Below are 17,017 nucleotides of genomic sequence, written 5' to 3'. Positions count from 1 at the left end.
AGCTCCATGCCCCCCCCAAAGACACAACTCCATGTCCCACACAGACACACAGACACAAAGACACGCAGCTTCACGCTCCCCCCACACGCAGCTATATGCCCCCCCCACACAGACACAACTCCATGTCCCACACAGACACACAGCTCCATGTCCCCTCCACACACACACACACACACACACACACAGACACAAAGACACGCAGCTTCATGCCCCGCCCCCCCACACACAGACATGCAGGGCATGGGGCTGAGACGCGGAGAGGGAGAGCCAGGGGCAAGCTGCCCAGGGGCCAGACTGCGTCACTCGGGGTGTCCGAGCCGGGGCCGGAGCAGAGGCCGAGCCCGCCTGCCCCACTGGCCTGTGAGAACATGGGGGCGGTCTCCCGTCCAGCCCCCCCATCCCACAGTGTGCCCTTCCTCAGTGGTGCTGAAAACCCCAATGCTGGCTGCCCCGCCCGAAGGCCCCACTCTCTGGATCCCTCAACCACTCACCCGAGGGGCCACAGGCTGGGTCCTGACAGCACCCAGTTAAGCTTTTGACTGAATGTGAGGGTGAGGGGCGCGCCCGCAGAGGGGGCGCCCGGGAGGGGGCAGGGGACCCCGAAGCTGCAGGCTGCTCCTGCCTGTGCCCGCAGCTCAGCAGCCACGGCTCCCGCGGGACAGGTGCAGCCGCACGACAACGCCAGCCTCAGCGCACACACTTCCCAAGGAGACAGCGCACATGTGTTGTAGGCCTACCTTCAGTGGTGAGTTTTATTATAAAGAACGGTATCAAAATAGACAATCTGTGTAAGAACCAGAAATGCAGCTTTTTGAAGGGCCGGTGGCATCAACCGTTTGAAGGCAGCGTCTCCGGGGCCTGGGGACCGGGGAGGCCGGGGCGGGCGGCCGTCCGGGCGTCGGCTAATAACTTAGGGGTCTGGCTTCGGGGCTCCTCAGTCACAGGTCCTCGCGGGAGGGCGGCGGTGTGGGGGTCTCCGCGGTGGCTTCTGCCAGGAAGCAAACAGGAGCCGGGAAAACCGTCAGCAGGGCGGGAGGGCGGCCTGTGCTCGCTCCTGCGTCCTGCCAGGACTTGGGCGAGTCTGACACAGCGGATTCAGGCTGGACACCCACCAGCGTCCCTGTGGACACTGCTCTTCACCCCACCTGCTCCTAGGGCTTCTAGACGTCCGGGAGGAACTGTGCCCCAAAAGACGGTGCGGTCCAAACCCTCCGCCCGCCCCCCCGCCACAGCTGCAGCCAAGGATTTCGGAGGGGGCAGAGCCCTGGTCTGATCTGCTCCTCCCCTCCTCCCCAGCCTCCTCGCCCTCTCCAGATCCCGCCCCAGGCCCCGCCCTCCACCCAGGCCCCGCCCCTCCTCCCTAGCCCATCCCTCTCTGCAGCATCTCCTGACGTCATGGTCCAGGGCTTCCCTTGGCACCGCCCCCCTCGTGTCTGCAGGGAGCTCTGTCCCCACAGGGAAGCCCCTCGTCTGCCAGGAACCCTGCCACCGCCAAACACTTTCCGTGTGGATTTAACCAGGAGCTCATGCGGCCCGTGACCCCCAGGCAGGGGGCAGAGGGCAGAGGGCAGAGGGCAGAGGGCAGCGGGCAGCGGCCAGCCGCAGGGAGACCTCCCCACTCACCCTCCCCCGCTGGCTGCGCTGCCTGCACACAGGCGTCCTCCGTCTCCTCGAAGCCTTCGGGGCACACGCACACGTAGCTGCCAGGCGTGTTGTAGCAGTTCTCGTGTTTCCTCAGGCAGGGCTTCTCCGGCAGCGAGCACTCGTCCACGTCTGGAAGCAAGTCCCCGATAAGCCAGTGCTCTGCGCGGACGTACCGCAGGTGACGGGGTTCGCCACGCACACACATACACGGACACACACATATACGCGCACACATTAATGGACACACCAGATGCACTATAGGTGATGGGGTTTGTCACACACACACACACACACACACCCACGCACACGCGCGCCCAGGACTCAGAAACGCCAGCAGGGGAGTGCGGGGAGAGCAGTAACACGCAGCTCCACGCTGGGCTCCCGGGAGGAAGCAGAGGCGGCACCAGGGGAGCTGCGGGCAGAAGCCTGGAACCCGAGGCCCCGCGGTCTGGCCTTGGGGACGCCCCAGGAGCTGGCGGCCAATGTGGGTGCGAGGCCGGACAGCACGAGGGGCGGGGCCGTGTGGGCACCGGGGCAGCCCTGTGTCGCCGTGCCCCCTCCCCTGCCTCTGGGGCTGCAGGGAGCCTGAGCCGGTCCGTCCCCGGCGCTGGCCGTTCCTGGGGGCCCTCAGCCGGGCCCCTCGGCCGGGCCCATGGCCCCGCGGACACGTGCTGACCTGCACACTGGCCGCTCTCCTTCGTGTAGCCGGCGATGCACTCCTTGCACTGTCCCGGGCCCTTCCCCGTGCAGCCCACACAGGTGGGGTCACATTCTGGAAACAGGAGGAGAGACCGTGAGTGACAGCAGCCGCCCGCCTCCAGGGCAGCCGGGTCTGAACCCCCGAGCCGAGAACAGGGGCCCACACCCGCCGTGCGGGGCTGGCAGGCGCTCTGCACCCCCACCCGTCTCCCGCAAAGGACGGGCGAGGGAGTCTATGCCGATGGGCCTGGAGCTCAGGCCCAGGGGACAGAACGGGGACCTGGGGGCAGTGGTCTCCACACAACCTCGGGGCTCTCGGCTCGCCTGCCGGAGCCCCGCTCGGGCAGCAGGGCTGACGGTCCATGCGACAGGGACAGGCAGCCTCCCCGGCCCAGCCTCAGCCCGAGGCCAGCACGGCCGTCCCTGGCGGAGCACTCGGGAAGCGGCCCCACAGCAGGGGGAGCGTGAGAATTGCCGACGGGCTACAGCGGGCAGCTGGGCAGTCACGGCCACCTCGGCCGAGGCAGGGCCGACTGACGCGGAGATGGTCCCCCCGCAGCCCGTGCCTCCCAGGAGGCCGTGGGGACTCCCTCTCTGTGGAACGCCTTCTGGAACCTTCCTGGACTGCCCCCCGCCCCCGGCTTGTAAAGGAGGAGGGGCGCCGGGGCTGAGAACCGGAGCGCAGAGGAGCGGTCAGAGGCGGCGCCCGCCTCACCTTCGCACTGGAAGGAGCCGCCCACGTTCTGGCAGAACTGCTGCTCGCTGCAGGGGGGCGTCTCCGCCGCGCACTCGTCCACGTCTGCAACCGACACGCCGTGAGCCAGGGCCTCCCGCTGTGGGCAGTGGAACCCCGGGCAGTGGAGGGCAGCCCCCCTGGGCAGTGGGAGGGCAGAGCTGGGTGGTGGGAGGGCAGACTCCCTCCCCCGGGCAGTGGGAGGGCAGAGCCGGGCGGTGGGAGGGCAGACCCCCCCCCCCCGGGCAGTGGGAGGGCAGACCCCCCCCCGGGCAGTGGGAGGGCAGACCCCCCCCCCGGGCAGGGGGAGGGCAGAGCCGGGCAGTGGAGGGCAGACCCCCCCGGGCAGGGGGAGGGCAGAGCCGGGCGGTGGGAGGGCAGACCCCCCCCCCCCGGGCAGGGGGAGGGCAGAGCCGGGCGGTGGGAGGGCAGCCCCCCCGGGCGGTGGGAGGGCAGACCCCCCCGGGCAGGTGGGGAGGGCAGGGCGGCCAGCAGCCTCACCCACGCAGGCGCCGTCCTCGGGGGCCCAGCCGGCCTGGCACTGGGTGCAGTCTCTGCTGGTAGGGCCGGTGCACAGCTTGCAGGACTCGTGGCAGGCTGGAGGGCAGGGGGCGCCGTCAGGAGGGGACCAGGTGGCTTCCTGCACGCCAGGGTCTCCCTCCGAGGAGGACACGCGCTGACACGCCGCCAGCCGTGGACTAACAGCCCCCCAGCAGCCAGCCAGCATGCTGCCGAGAGGGCGCCCGCCCACGGCACCGAGGGGTCCGTGGGGCCGAGCACAGCGGAGGGTCTGTCTGCCTGAAGGCACTGAGGGGGCCCAGGTAACGGCCCGAAGGCCCACCTCCAGCACCCCGTGAGCAGATGGCGTGTCCTCGCCGAGGGACCTGGACCAGGAGGTCCTCCATGCGGCCCCAGCCCTCCCGCCGTCCTCAGTGACATGGCGGGGCTTGGCCTGAGTGACAGCAGGCCCCCCCCCCCCCCCCGGCCTCTGCACCCCACGCCCCATGCACTGGGCCACTCAGCAGGGACCCAGGGCGCAGGGGGCAGGCCCTGCACTAGAACACGCCAGCCACCCGCCGGTCACAAGAAAAGGTCCCGTGGGAGCCACAGAACTGCCCCGAGCTGCCCCCGAGGGGTCAGGGGGAAAGGGACACTTCCCTGGGGGTTGTGTAGGGACAGGAAGTGCGACCCCCGGTGCCTTATCCTGTCCCTCCCCCCTCCTCTCCCCTGCCCTGCACGCCGGGCGCCGGGCGGGCGGTACCTGTGCAGACGCTGTGTGTCTCGTTCCGCAGCACGCTGAAGTAGCCGTCCATGCAGTCGGTGCACAGGGCCCCGCGGTAGCCCGGGTGGCACTGGCAGGACCCGTCGCCCTCCCGGCTGCCGTCTCCGCTGCAGCGCCCATTCCCGCTGCAGGGCCGCTCGGACCCGCCCTGGCACGCTGTGGGACAGAGCCATCAGGGCGCGCAGGGGCACACGGGCACGCTCTCACAGAGCCATCAGGGCGCGCAGGGGCACCAGGGCACGTGTGGGACAGAGCCATCAGGGCGCGCAGGGGCACCAGGGCACGTGTGGGACAGAGCCATCAGGGCGCGCAGGGGCACATGGGCACGCTCTCACAGAGCCATCAGGGCATGCAGAGGCACATGGGCACGCCCTCACAGAGCCATCAGGGCACCAGGGCACACTCTCACAGAGCCAGTGCCACGTCGAGCTCGGAGCAGCCTCCTGCCAAGACCCCAGAGCCGCCTGGGCACCGCGGCCTGAGCGTGGAGAGGGCGTGGGGCAGCCTCACTGCGGCTCAGCACGAGGAGGCTCAGGTGGGGGGGCGGGCATGGAGCCGATGGACAGCTAGACCGGCCGGAGGAGGCCACACGCCACCAGAAGCGGGAAAGGCAGGCAGGAGCGGCTCCGGTCAGCGAGGGCCTGACCGTGAACACCGCGCCGCACTGCCCGCCGGCCACGTGAGTGATGCCGACCGAGGGGGCTCAGCCCTGACCCACTGAGGCACAGCCGCCCATGGCCGCGCCCTCAGACGGCCTCTGCTGTGCGGAGAGCTGGCCAGGGCCACGGAGCTGCCTCCCACGCGTGCCGGCCCCGGCAGGGCCAGCGGAACCCTCCGGTGGGCTCGGAGGAGGGATCGTCGTGGTAACGCGGGGTCTCGCCAGGAGCCGTACCGAGGCAGTCGGGGCCATAGGTTCCCGGAGGACAGCAAACTTTCAGCGTTTTCACACAAAACCACTCAAACAAGTCAGGGTGCTTCTTCTTCCTGGGGAGTTAAGAGTGTCTGTTAAGCCTCACACGCGTGTCTCAGAGAAAACCGCAGGTCACTGCAAACACGCTCCGGCCTCTCGCAACCCCAGGACGCAGGCGGGCCACCCTCCCGTCCCCGCTGGGCTGCTGGGCCACGGCCGGGGTGGGAAGCCGGGGTGCGGACGCCCTCTGCCCGGCCGCCAAAACTCCCCTGAGGGTGACGTGACTTCAGAGTCACCGAAAAGGGAGCGTGTGGCTCCGTGACCGGAGCGGAACTCACAGCCGCAGCCACCAGGCCTCCAGCTGCTCCTCGTGCTCCTCCACCAGGCGGTTGCACTCGAAGTCGCTGCTCCCGCACAGGCCCTCCACGATCTCCAGCAGCCGGACCTCGCTGCAAGGGAGTGCCAGCACCCAGTCAGGTCAGCCCGGCACCCGTCAGCCCAGCACCCATCAGCCCGGCACCCGTCAGCCCAGCACCCATCAGCCTGGCACCTGTCAGCCCAGCACCCATCAGCCCGGCACCCGTCAGCCCGGCACCCATCAGCCCGGCACCCGGTCAGGTCAGCCTGGCACCCGGTCAGGTCAGCCCGGCACCCGTCAGCCTGGCACTAGCACCCATCAGCCCCGGCACCCGGTCAGGTCAGCCCGGCACCTGTCAGCCTGGCACTAGCACCCGTCAGCCCTGGCACCCATCAGCCCAGCACTTGGTCAGGTCAGCCCGACACCCATCAGCGCGGCACCCGGTCAGCCCAGCACCCATCAGCCTGGCACCTGTCAGCCCAGCACCCATCAGCCCGGCACCCGGTCAGCCCAGCACCCATCAGCCCAGCACCCGTCAGCCCAGCACCCATCAGCCCGCCACTTGGTCAGGTCAGCCTGGCACCTGGTCAGCCTGGCACCCGTCAGCCCTCCTACAGGGCAGTGCTGAGGCCCCACCAGTGGCCACGCGGGGTGCCATGCAGAGGACTGAACTGGAGGGGGTGGGTGTCAGGGAGGCCTCTCCATCCTCAGGGTGATGGGCAGTCAGGGGGTCCCCAGGGGGACCTGGAGCTGGGCGTGGGAGCTCTGGCAGAGGGGAGGCCGGCGCTGACAGCTCGTGGGATGGACTCTGTCCCTGCGCCTGGCAGAGGCCAGCGTGTCTGCTGTGAGGACGGGAGCCACAGGGCCTGCGGCGGCCAGGGGTCAGCTCCGGCCAGAGCACAGTGACCGCGCTGCAGGGATCCTGCACGCCGCCAGGGGGCGCCGCGCCCAGGACAGCGGCGCTCGGAGCGGCACCCACCTGGACTCGTACTTGGACAGCGACTTCTCCTCCCAGGCCGTGTTCCCGCCGCCGAAGTTCTTCTTGGCCGTGTCCACCATTCCCTGCGGGGGTGCGGCTCAGGCTCCCGTCCCTGGGGGCCCTGTGCACCGCGGGGGTGGCCCGGGCCACCTGGGGGGTAACCTGGGCCCACCTGGGGGGTAACCTGGGCCCATACGGGGTGTCCCGGCCCATGTGGGGTGTCCTGGCCCATCTGGGGGGTGACCTGGGCCCATACGGGGTGTCCCCGGCCCATGTGGGGTGTCCTGGCCCATCTGGGGGGTGACCTGGGCCCATACGGGGTGTCCCCGGCCCATGTGGGATATCCTGGCCCATGTGGGGTGTCCCGGTCCATGAAGGGGTGTCCCGGCCCATGTGGGGGGGCCCGGCCCATAGCGGGGGGCTCGGCCCACGGCGGGTTCCCGGTCCCTCGGGGTCGGGGGGCCGGGGTGAGAGGAGGGGGCGGCCCACCTGGTTGAACTTGTCCACCAGCTCCCGGCAGCGCCTGCAGGGCGTCGGCTTCGGGGAGGCCTCGCGGGGCAGCCCCAGCAGCAGCCCCAGCAGCAGCCCCAGCGCGGCCCGGGCCGGGGGGCGCATGGCGGCCGAGGGCAGCGGCCGAGAGGGAAACGGCGCTCCGGCTCCGCCGCCCACCGGCTCCGCGGTTCCCGGGGCTACTTGACGGCGCCGGGCTGGGCCCGCCCCCTGCCAGCCCGCGCCACGCCATTGGCAGGGAGCGTCCGCCCCGTCCGCATGTGGCCCAATCAGAGCTCGCCACGAGGTGGCCAATAGGAAGGCCCCGGGTCAGCGTCCAAGGGGACCGCCCCCGGCGCCATCTTTACTCAGGGCGGACGGGGCGCCCGCCGGGCCCGGCGGCCATATTGGAGTCGGGCAAGGGCTCCCCCGCCCGCTCCCCGGCTTCCGCCGTCCCGTTCCGCCGGGAGGGCCGGCCGCGCTCCGGGACGCGAGTGGGCGGCGGGGTCCGAGCCGAAGCTCCCGCGGCCTCCGCGTGTGTCCACGTGGGACGCCGCCGGCCTCCTCCCTCCTCCGCGGCCCGGAACCCGCATTCCCCCGGCGCCCGCGCCGCGGGTTCGCTCAAGGCGCCCCCGTTCCCCCCGGAGCCGCCGCGGAGGTCCCGAGGGGCGCGGGCGCTGCCGCCGATGGCGGGGAAGAGGCCGCGGGACGCGGGCCGCCAGCGCCGGCTGCTGGGGCTGCTGGTGGCCGTGGCCGCCGCGCACCTGGCCGCCTGCCCCTACACCAAGGTGGAGGAGAGCTTCAGCCTGCAGGCGGCGCACGACCTGCTCTACCACCGGCTGGACGTGCAGCAGGTGAGGCCGGCCTGGCCCCGCCGCCGCTGACCCTGACCCTGACCCCCCGCCGCTGACCCTGACCCTGACCCCCCCCCGCCGCTGACCCTGACCCGCCGCTGACCCTGACCCTGACCCTCCGCCACTGACCCTGACCCCCCAGCCGCTGACCCTGCCCCTGACCCCCCGCCGCTGACCCTGACCCTGACCCCCCGCCGCTGACCCTGACTCTGACCCTCCGCCACTGACCCTGACCCTGACCCTCCGCCACTGACCCTGACCCCCCAGCCGCTGACCCTGCCCCTGACCCCCCGCCGCTGCCCCTGCCCCTACCCCTCTCCCCCCACAGTACGACCACCTGGAGTTCCCGGGCGTGGTGCCCCGGACCTTCCTGGGGCCGCTGGTCCTCGCCGCGCTGTCCAGCCCCGCGGTGTGCGCGCTCTCTCTGCTGGGCTCGTCCAAGTTCTACTCTCAGCTGGCAGGTAAGGGCCGCCCGGGGCCGGGGCCAGGCCAGCCGAGGCCGCCCCGCTGTGTCCACCTGGGCCCGGCCGCCCTCGGCCACGCAGCAGGCGCTTCAGAGCACGGGCGAGGTCAGACGTCAGCCCTCTCCGGGTGCGACCGGGACAGGGAGCCCAGCCGAGCGCCCCTCGCGACCGTGCCACGCGGTGTCTGCCCCTTCCCGCCGCCCGAGGCTGCGGTGCAGAGCCTGGTGCGTTTGTCTGCCCCGAGCTCTGCAGCCTCCGTTCCCGCCAGTCCAAACCCGGACCGTGTTCACGTTCCCCCACGGACGCAAGCACGTCCTCACGGCACATTGGCTGGACCCCGGAGCCAGGTCCCCGAGGAGCAGGTCCCCGAGGGGCCAGGACCCCGAGGAGCAGATCCCCGAGGAGCAGGTCCCCGAGGAGCAGGTCCCCGAGGGGCCAGGACCCCGAGGAGCAGGTCCCCGAGGAGCAGGTCCCCGAGGGGCAGCCGCTGGGCTCTCCGGAGGCAGCCTGCAGTCACACCGGCAGCTAGACATGCGGCTGGTCCCTGGGACACCTGGGAGCTCAGGCGGGAGGGTGGGGACCTTCTGAGCATGCGGCACTGGAGTGTCCCGGCCAGGTGGGGGCTCCTGGTGCCGGTTTTGGGCGCGGCACCCTGGTACAGACCCTGCCCGCCCTGCCCGCGTCTCAGTCACAGTGAGGCCTCGGGCCACCTGTTCCCCACGTGCAGTCATGTCTAACATAAGGCGACCAGACGTCCCGCTTTTGGCGGGCAGTCCCGATTTTTGGAAAGACTGGTGGGACAGTCCCGATTTTTAACAATTTGTCCCGCGTCCCGTGGCGTTTTAAAAAAGTCCCGATTTTTAAAACGCCACGGGACAAATGGTTAAAGACCGGACATCCGGTCACCTTAGTAACACCAAAGACCCTCCCCTCCATTGTTGCCCTGTCGGCGTCCCTGAGCGGCCACGTCGGCGTCGAAGACCGCGTGGCCAGCCACACGCCCGTCTCCTCTGTCCAGTCAGAGCCGTCCTCGGACTCGGGGTGATGTTTGGACTCTGGACTTGGCAGAAGGAAGTGCGACGGCACTTTGGGGCCACGGCGGCCTCCCTGTTCTGCTGGATGACGGCCTCGCAGTTCCACCTGATGTTCTACTGCACGCGGACGCTGCCCAACGTGCTGGCGCTGCCCCTGGGTACGTAGCTGACACCGTCGGGCCCGATGGCTCCCACGCCTCTCACTGGGCTCGGGCACACCTGTGGGTGACAGGTGAGTGTCCGCTGAGGAGGCCTGCCAGGTGATCGCTGCTCCCTGTGGGCGTCAGTGACGGACACCCTGTGAGGGGACAGCCCTGTGAGGGGACAGCCCTGTGAGGGGACGGTGAGGGGACAGCCCTGTGAGGGGACAGCCCTGTGAGGGGACAGGACAGCCCTGTGAGGGGACAATGACAGGACAGGGACAGGACAGCCGGGAGGGCAGTGGCGTCTGCTCTCAGCTGGTGGCGGTGCACTTCCAGGAGAGGGCGCACCTGGGACGGCTCCCTGTGCAGGGACTGGGGCAGATGGCAGCTCGCTCTGGGTGTTCTGGCGATGCCCCAGGCAGATTGGGGGCCACAGGGAGGCCATGGATGCGTGGGTTTGGGGGTCTGTGCTGACCCGGTAGGGCGTGGCCTGGCCCTGGGGAGGGGTCCTTGGCTGAGCACGTGGGGAGGTGGTGAGCAGGGCACCATTCCCCGTGAACCGTGGGCGGAGCCAGCAGGACGTGCTGAGCGCAGCAGGATGGAGTGGAGGACGGGAGGACGGCCGCGGGGGGCACTGCACATGCAGCCCCAGGCTCTGGAGATGCCCGGGTCCTGGCTGTGAGACGGTGCAGGATGCAGGGTTGGGGCAGAGCAGGGGCAGGGGCGGGAGGTCCGGGGGCCTGGCCTGCAGGGGGCCTGGTCCTGAGCCGTGTCTGCTGCCTCTGGCCTGCGTGGCTCTCCCACGAGGGTAACGGCCGCTCTTGGGTCCACAGTGCTGCTGGCCCTGGCGGCCTGGCTGCAGCAGCGCTGGGCACGCTTCATCCGGCTCTCGGCGCTCGCCATCCTGGTCTTCCGGGCCGAGCTGAGCCTGCTCCTGGGCCTCGTGCTGCTGCTGCTGCTCTGCACCCGGCGGCTGTCCGTGGCCAGGGCCCTGCGCCACGCCGTGCCCGCCGGCCTGCTCTGCCTCGGTGAGTGGGGCTCTCGCTCCAGAAACGAAGAAGTTGGGAGGGTTGGGCTTTGTCACTAAAGGAGACTCCTTTGAAACCTGAGCAGCATCAGAAAGCCCTTGCCATGCTCCCCGGGCACCCCCTAAGGCGCTCGCCTCCCGCTGCGCCCAGGTCATGTGGCCACAGGAAGTTCCCCGGAGGACCGAGGCCCCGAGCCAGTGGGCCCGGGGCCTGAGGCACGGGCTGCCCTCCCCCCGCAGCCTGGCCGCCCGCTGAGCCCGGCGCTGTCCTGAGAGCCCGTTGCTTTGCCAGGACTGACGGTGGCTGTGGACTCCTGGTTTTGGCGCTACCTCGTGTGGCCGGAAGGCACCGTGCTCTGGTACAACACCGTCCAGAACAAGAGCTCCAACTGGGGCGTATCCTTTACCTGTCGCTGTGGGACGGCCGTGGGGCAGGGTGCCGCAGCCAGGGCCTCGCTCAGGCCAGGCGAGGGGCCGTCTCACCCGACGGGGCACCTGAGGAGGGTGTGGCAGCACCTCCAGCACCAGGACCGGCACCTCCACCCTGTCCGCCCAGGGGACCCTGCAGGGGGCTGGGTCTGCTCCGGCTTCCCGCCCTGTGGAAACCGCCTGCGTTCGCGGCCCAGCTCCCCCCTCAGCCCTGCGACTCTGCTTCCTGGCGCTTCGTTGTGGGATCTGAACCCACAGGAAGAACGGCCGAGTCCCCAGCGCACCCATCACCGGACAGCGGTTTCCACGGAGAAGGAGGACGGGAGGGGAAGGTCCCACAGCCTGGTCACCGTGCCCTGGACATGGTGCTGCTGCCCAGGCCCAGCCTGGCCTCGCCCCGAGGGAAGGGGACCCCGTGGTGCCCTGGGGCCCAGGGCTGCAGGCGCCCCAGACAGACACCTGTCCGGGCTGTGTCTTCCTGTGCTCCTGGCCTGAACCCGGCTGACGGGTGCGTGGCTGTCGCTGACACGTGGCCTCCTTGACCTCCCACGCAGACCTCCCCGCTGCTGTGGTACTTCTACTCGGCTCTGCCGCGGGGCCTGGGCAGCAGCCTGCTGTTCGTGCCGCTGGGCCTCGTGGACAGGAGGGCCTGGGCGCTGCTCCTGCCGGCCCTGGGCTTCGTGGCCCTGTACTCGCTGCTCCCCCACAAGGAGCTGCGCTTCATCATCTACACCTTCCCCCTGCTGAACGCCGTGGCTGCCCGGGGCTGCGCCCGCCTGTGAGTGCCCCGGGCTCCTGCCCCGGCCGCCGAGGCTCAGGGAAACGGCAGCCTGCTCTGCCCAGCAGCCTTTGGGCCGCGCACTGGCCAGTGGCGCTGCTCGGTCCGTCTGTGCGGTTAACCCGCACGCGTGTCCCAGGCCTGTCTGCCTGGCTGTGCTAAGCGTCCAGGCTCAGCCACACGGGCGCAGGAGAGCGCGGCCAGGCAGGGAGGGTGTGAGGCGGGTCGGTGAAGGCGGATGCTCAGAGCGGCAGGCTGGCTGGCCTCCGGGCTGAGAAAGGGGCCCTGGTTCATCGGGTCCCAGCCAGCCCCTTGTGAGCGTGGAGTCCTCCGTGGCGCCCTGCAGGGGTGGGGAGGGTGCCACGCACTGAACTCGCCCTGACCTATAGTCCGGCGTGGGGGGCAGGCAGGTGGGGGGGACTGGAGAGGGTCAAGCTGTGTGTCTGGCAGGAGGCAGCGGTGCACTGGGGCCTCCCCCCACTCCTGGACATGGACCCGGGGACCAGGGGGAAGGTGTGGGTGGTAGGTTTGCATCTCAAAAGGCAGAAACAGGACTCAGACTCACAAGCTCTGCAGTCACAGCCCATGAGCGGCCCAGGGCCCGGTCCCCCCAGGCTGGGCTGGAACCGTGAAGACGGTGCGGTGACACGGTTCACACCGACTGCAGGCCGCTGGCCAGCGCCTGGTGCGAAAGGCTGGGCAGGGCCTGAGCGGAGTCAGGTCAGGGCCCCCTAAGGTGTTCTCCGTGGCTCAGGTCCCTGTGGCCTCTGCCCGCCCTGCCCGCCGGCTGCCTTACAGGCCGTGCGGCATTCAGTGTTTGGCCTCGGGCTGTGCTCGAATCTAAGTCATAACGGGGTGCTCACATTCTGATGGCAGTTTTAGATTGTCACTTTGGGTGGAATTTCAGAGAAAAGCTGCAACTTCCGTTAGTAATTCACGTACCTGCCTGGGGCTGCACTCGTTAGGACTCAGCGGAGGGGACGCCAGGTTCACCGTGGGGACATCTCTCCACCCGCTGCTGCCACTCACTCCACAGCGCTCTCCGCAGGCTGAACAACGGCAGGAAGTCCTGGCTGCACCGAGCAGGCTCCCTCCTGGTGCTGGGGCACCTGGTGCTGAATGCCGCCCACTCGGCCACGGCCCTGTACGTGTCCCACTTCAACTACCCCGGCGGCGTGGCCATGCAGCGGCTGCACGACCTGGTGCCGCCCCAGACAGGTGGGTGCCCGGCCCCGCGGGCCCGGGCGGAGGCGGCCGGCCCGGCTCTAACCACACGGTCTTCCCCAGACGTCGTCCTGCACATCGACGTGGCTGCTGCCCAGACGGGCGTGTCCCGGTTCTTGGAGGTCAACGGCGGCTGGAGGTCTGTTCTGCCGAGGGTGACGGGGTGGGGCCGCGGGTGGGCCGGCGTGGGGCCGCCCAGGTCACCGCTCTGTCTGCAGATACGAGAAGAGGGAGGATGTGCAGCCCGGGTCGGAGCACATGCTGGCCTACACGCACCTGCTCATGGAGGCGGCCCCGGGGCACCTGGCCCTCTACCGGGACACACACCGGGTGCTGGCCAGCGTCGTGGGCACCACGGGGGTCAGTCTGAACCTGACCACGCTGCCTCCCTTCAGCGTCAACCTGCAGACAAAGCTGGTGCTTCTGGAGAGACGGCGCGGGCCCTCCTGAGGGAACGCCCAGCGCCCGACAAGAACAGCACAGGCACAGCCACACGCACACCGTGCCTCCTCCACGGGCCCGAAGGCTGGCCGAAGCCACCCGCCGCCCGAGGAGGGCCCCACGTGGGCCTGCACACGGAGCGGTGGCCAAGCTGCTGGCTGCCCTGGAAGCCGCTTTGGGGCCTGGCACCTAACAAGTGCAGCCGGGGGAAGGTTGCGTGTCTGTGGCTGTGACGTCGGAGCCTCTGCACCTGCTGGATGGAGTGCCCCCTTAACCCCACCCTCCCAGGGACACGGTTCCATCGCGAGGATACTTCAGACATACACGTTCAAGGAGAATGAGAATTAAAGTTTGTACATCTTCTTCTTAGCAGTCTTACATGTGATGTTTCCAGAGAGTGCCTTCCCCGAGGTTTTATTTTTTATTAAAAAAAATGTGTGTGTGTGTGTGTGTGTGTGTGTGTGTTTTCTTATTTCAGAGAGGAAGGGAGATAGAAACATCAATGATAAGAGGGAATCATTGATCGACTGCCTCTTGCATGCCCCCTACTGGGAATCAAGCCTGCAACCTGGGCATGTGCCCTTGACTGGAATCGAACCTGGGATCCTTCAGTCCATAGGCTGACGCTCTATCCACTGAGCCAAACCAGCGAGGGCTAGGTTTTATTTTTATGTGATGAACTATGGCACAGTGCATGGATTCTTGCATATTGAAAGGAAACTAATTAGAAGAAATATTTTAATATCACTATTCACCCTTTTTCTGTAACAGAAGCATCAACCAAATTAACGCTCAACTATGACAGATCAAAACACGTGTTTGCAACTGGCACCAGTGAGAGCTTTATATGTATTGCATATGTGCGAGTCAATTTAGCCTTTTATTTATATAGAATAAGCTTGCTTAATTAGACCTGCTATCTGAATTAGCCAAACTTTTTCCAGCCCAGTGAAGCACCCTAACTTCTCTTTTAGATAATTATTAGCAACACATCAGTAAATATCAACACAAAGCAGGTTATTATTGTAGATCGTGCAGAAAAAACAAAGGGTAAACCATTTAACTGAAGCAGTGTCTGACTATATTCTGTGCAGTGAGAAAACCTGAAGTCATTTTTAAGGTCCACCATTTCTTACTTTTTAGTCGGGTCAAGTATCTAAACTTTCTAAATCTCCATGTTCTGGCTAATGAAAAGAAAATAGGCTTTCCCTAAGTCTCCTATCTACCTACTCCACGACTTCTGTGAAGATCAAATGAGATGAGGCACAGGAAAATGCTTCACAAACATTTGGTTACAGTGTAAAATGTTTGCACCTGGCTATAAAGCAAGTTGTATTCCTGGGCTGAAGAAACTCCAAGGAGGCTGGTCACTACGGAGAGGAAGCCAGGTGTTGCTACGTGACACCCAGTGCTCACAGCCACCATTTCCAGGCTGGGCTGGGCTGTGGGCCGCATTTTGCACCATGGCAGCTTCGGCTGCGATTTGGTGGGCTGTTGCTCTGGGGTGGTGGCAAGGCCTGTGTCCCACTTGGGGGAAGCTGAGTGTTGCTTTGTCAGCGCCAAGTCCACAATGCCGTTTCTCTGTAAATGGCTGGAGCACATCACAGCAGCTCCTGCATTGAATGTCTGCCCCCTGGTGCTCAGTGCACGTCATAGCGATCGGTCACTTAGCATATTGGCCTTTTATATATATAGATTGGGCACATTTATGCTTTACTGAACCACATTTATTAATTAGCCAAAGTGTGTCTGACATCAAAGTTAATATAAAGAATGGGGTGTCACTGCACATGTGTGCACACACATACCACATGCACATATGCACAACTCAAGTGCATAAAGACAAGCTATCATCTGATCATTCGAGAGTGAGTTGCCTACTGGGAGGCCTGGACCTGACTACCCCCGTGTGTCCAGGAAAGGCACTGCAGTCACTGTTTGCTCCACAGCAGCTGACTGTCAGCCTTCAGACCCTTGAGACCAGGACCTCCTGCAGCTGTGCCACACGTGGCGCCTGCTGACCATGCGGCCAGCAGTCTGCAGGGCCTCCACCTCTGCCAGTCAGCATTGGGCACTGTGTGTGAGTCCTTGCCCATTTTTCAGTACTTATTTATCTATGATTGGCATTTGTCAACTCATGGATAATTTCTCAGCATTCAAATATGTGTCAGTTATTGGCATGTGTGTCCAAGTTGTTGCTGGGCCTGATGGTCTGAGAGTCACCCCGTCTACTCATCTTGTGTTCAGATTGTGCAGGATTCACTCCATGGGCCGTCAGGCTATCACATGCCCCATCATGGTAACTTCTGGAGCACTGTCCTACTTCATGGCATAAGGTGTGCATTCTGGCTCTTCTAGGCCTCTGTCTACATTCTGGAACCATTCATTTCTCTGAGGGCACCATTTGGCAGGAAATGGTTTTAGAAACCAAGATCTGATACAAAATGTGCTCACTGCTATCGGGAGGTCTGCTTCTAGGTCCCTTCTGTGGATGGAGCTAGGCAGGCCAGGGTGCTGTGTGCGCACAACCAAGGTACATGCTCTTGACCGGAATCGAACCCGGGACCCTTCAGTCCGCAGGCCAATGCTCCACCCACTGAGCCAAACTGGTTTCAGCACCAACATTTTATTAACATATAACAGCATTCATTCACTGAGATGAGACAGTTCCCAAGACTAAGAGCTTTTCATTAGGAGTGACCAGAGAAGGGCCTCCGGCCCAGATATCACCTACAGCAGGGAAGGAACAGCTTGGTACTCGGTCTGAGCGAGCTATAGCGGGATGGCCAAGAGCAGTCGCATTTCCAGTTGCATTCCTCTATAGCAGTGTTTCCCAAAGTGTGGTACGCGCACCCCCAGGGGTGGGGGAAGAGTTTGGTGGGGGTACACGTTGCACCGGAGTTTGGTGGGGATACGCACTGCCCCGTGCTTAGCTGCGCCTAATTCTACGTTCTCATGAGTACGAGGGGTACTCAGCGTTACAAAAATTATAGAAGGGGTGCACATATGTCAAAAGTTTGGGAAACACTGCTCTATAGGAAAACATCGGTATCAGGACCAGCTATGAGCAACACCAGACAGCTGTTAGCATTGGGCCTGTCACAGCCGCCTGGTCAGCAGCCCAGGGACACAGGTTTGACTGTTTCCGCAGCGCTCACAGGACCTGTTTCTAGTTAACATGAGCGAATGCGCAAAGAACCGCTGCCGGCCCATCACTTGAGGTCCATCCCTTGGGCCATGTTCTCTGTCCTCTGAAGTGAGCAAGCTTGTCCTGTAATGGACCCAACAGCAAACATCCGGCTCTGTGGACCTGTCTCCGTGACAACCATTAGGAGCTGTCCGTACACTGTGAACCCTCCCCTATAGTGGAAACCCACGTTGAACCATTGGAGCATGAGCACGAAAGGAGATACATCAGTGCTTATCCCTGACATGAGCTTGGCAACCGAGACAAATGGTGCTCAGCAGGCACAGGGCCTCATACGTTCCACAGGCTCCTGAGGGTCGGGAGCCCTAGCTTGTGGCTGGT

At 65.8% G+C, this 17,017-nt stretch overlaps 2 protein-coding genes and 1 long non-coding RNA gene across 4 annotated transcripts; 2 read left to right on the top strand and 1 right to left on the bottom strand.

Annotated features, from left to right (window-relative positions):
- Window positions 1-725: 725 nt before the first annotated feature.
- CRELD2 (cysteine rich with EGF like domains 2) lies at window positions 726-7,317 on the bottom strand. Its single transcript, XM_084877289.1, has 10 exons — window positions 7,095-7,317; window positions 6,606-6,688; window positions 5,607-5,717; window positions 5,251-5,342; window positions 4,338-4,514; window positions 3,578-3,673; window positions 3,059-3,142; window positions 2,321-2,416; window positions 1,624-1,773; window positions 726-988 (listed from the first exon to the last, which is right to left on the bottom strand). The coding sequence occupies exons 1-10, from the start codon at window positions 7,218-7,220 to the stop codon at window positions 939-941; spliced, it is 1,065 nt and encodes a 354-aa protein (XP_084733415.1). The 5' UTR covers window positions 7,221-7,317; the 3' UTR covers window positions 726-938.
- A 240-nt stretch (window positions 7,318-7,557) lies between these two features.
- Window positions 7,558-13,932, top strand: ALG12 (ALG12 alpha-1,6-mannosyltransferase; the record flags this gene model as incomplete). Of its 2 annotated transcripts, XM_084877287.1 has the most annotated exons (9): window positions 7,558-7,948; window positions 8,277-8,409; window positions 9,431-9,604; window positions 10,423-10,617; window positions 10,909-11,012; window positions 11,600-11,823; window positions 12,872-13,041; window positions 13,111-13,186; window positions 13,266-13,932. In XM_084877287.1, 9 exons carry the CDS (start codon window positions 7,781-7,783, stop codon window positions 13,495-13,497), a joined length of 1,476 nt encoding a protein of 491 aa, XP_084733413.1. In that variant the 3' UTR covers window positions 13,498-13,932. The 2 variants fall into 2 exon arrangements, with proteins under 2 accessions (XP_084733413.1, XP_084733412.1); XM_084877286.1 differs by having other exon boundaries at window positions 7,781-7,948; window positions 12,872-13,186.
- Window positions 8,416-9,283, top strand: LOC311619195. The gene is made up of 2 exons (XR_014794458.1): window positions 8,416-8,759; window positions 8,836-9,283. It is a non-coding gene; the product is annotated as an uncharacterized lncRNA (long non-coding RNA).
- Window positions 13,933-17,017: the final 3,085 nt, after the last annotated feature.

The sequence above is a fragment of the Pipistrellus hanaki genome, assembly GCF_964339955.1.
Source record: "Pipistrellus hanaki genome assembly, chromosome: 3".
Classification (NCBI taxonomy): Eukaryota; Metazoa; Chordata; class Mammalia; order Chiroptera; family Vespertilionidae; genus Pipistrellus; species Pipistrellus hanaki.
The sequence above is the reverse complement of the archived record's forward strand: the minus strand, read 5'-3'. Positions and strand labels throughout refer to the sequence as shown.

Bases quoted from the DNA above. Each gene is read 5' to 3' on its own strand.
- CRELD2 (XM_084877289.1), bottom strand. From the start codon at position 7,220: ATGCGCCCCCCGGCCCGGGCCGCGCTGGGGCTGCTGCTGGGGCTGCTG. The intron at 5,718-6,605 runs GTGGGTGCCGCT...ACTCCCTTGCAG, and splicing joins CTGTCCAAGTACGAGTCCAG to CGAGGTCCGGCTGCTGGAGA. The intron at 1,774-2,320 runs GTCAGCACGTGT...ACTTGCTTCCAG, and splicing joins GGAGAGCGGCCAGTGTGCAG to ACGTGGACGAGTGCTCGCTG.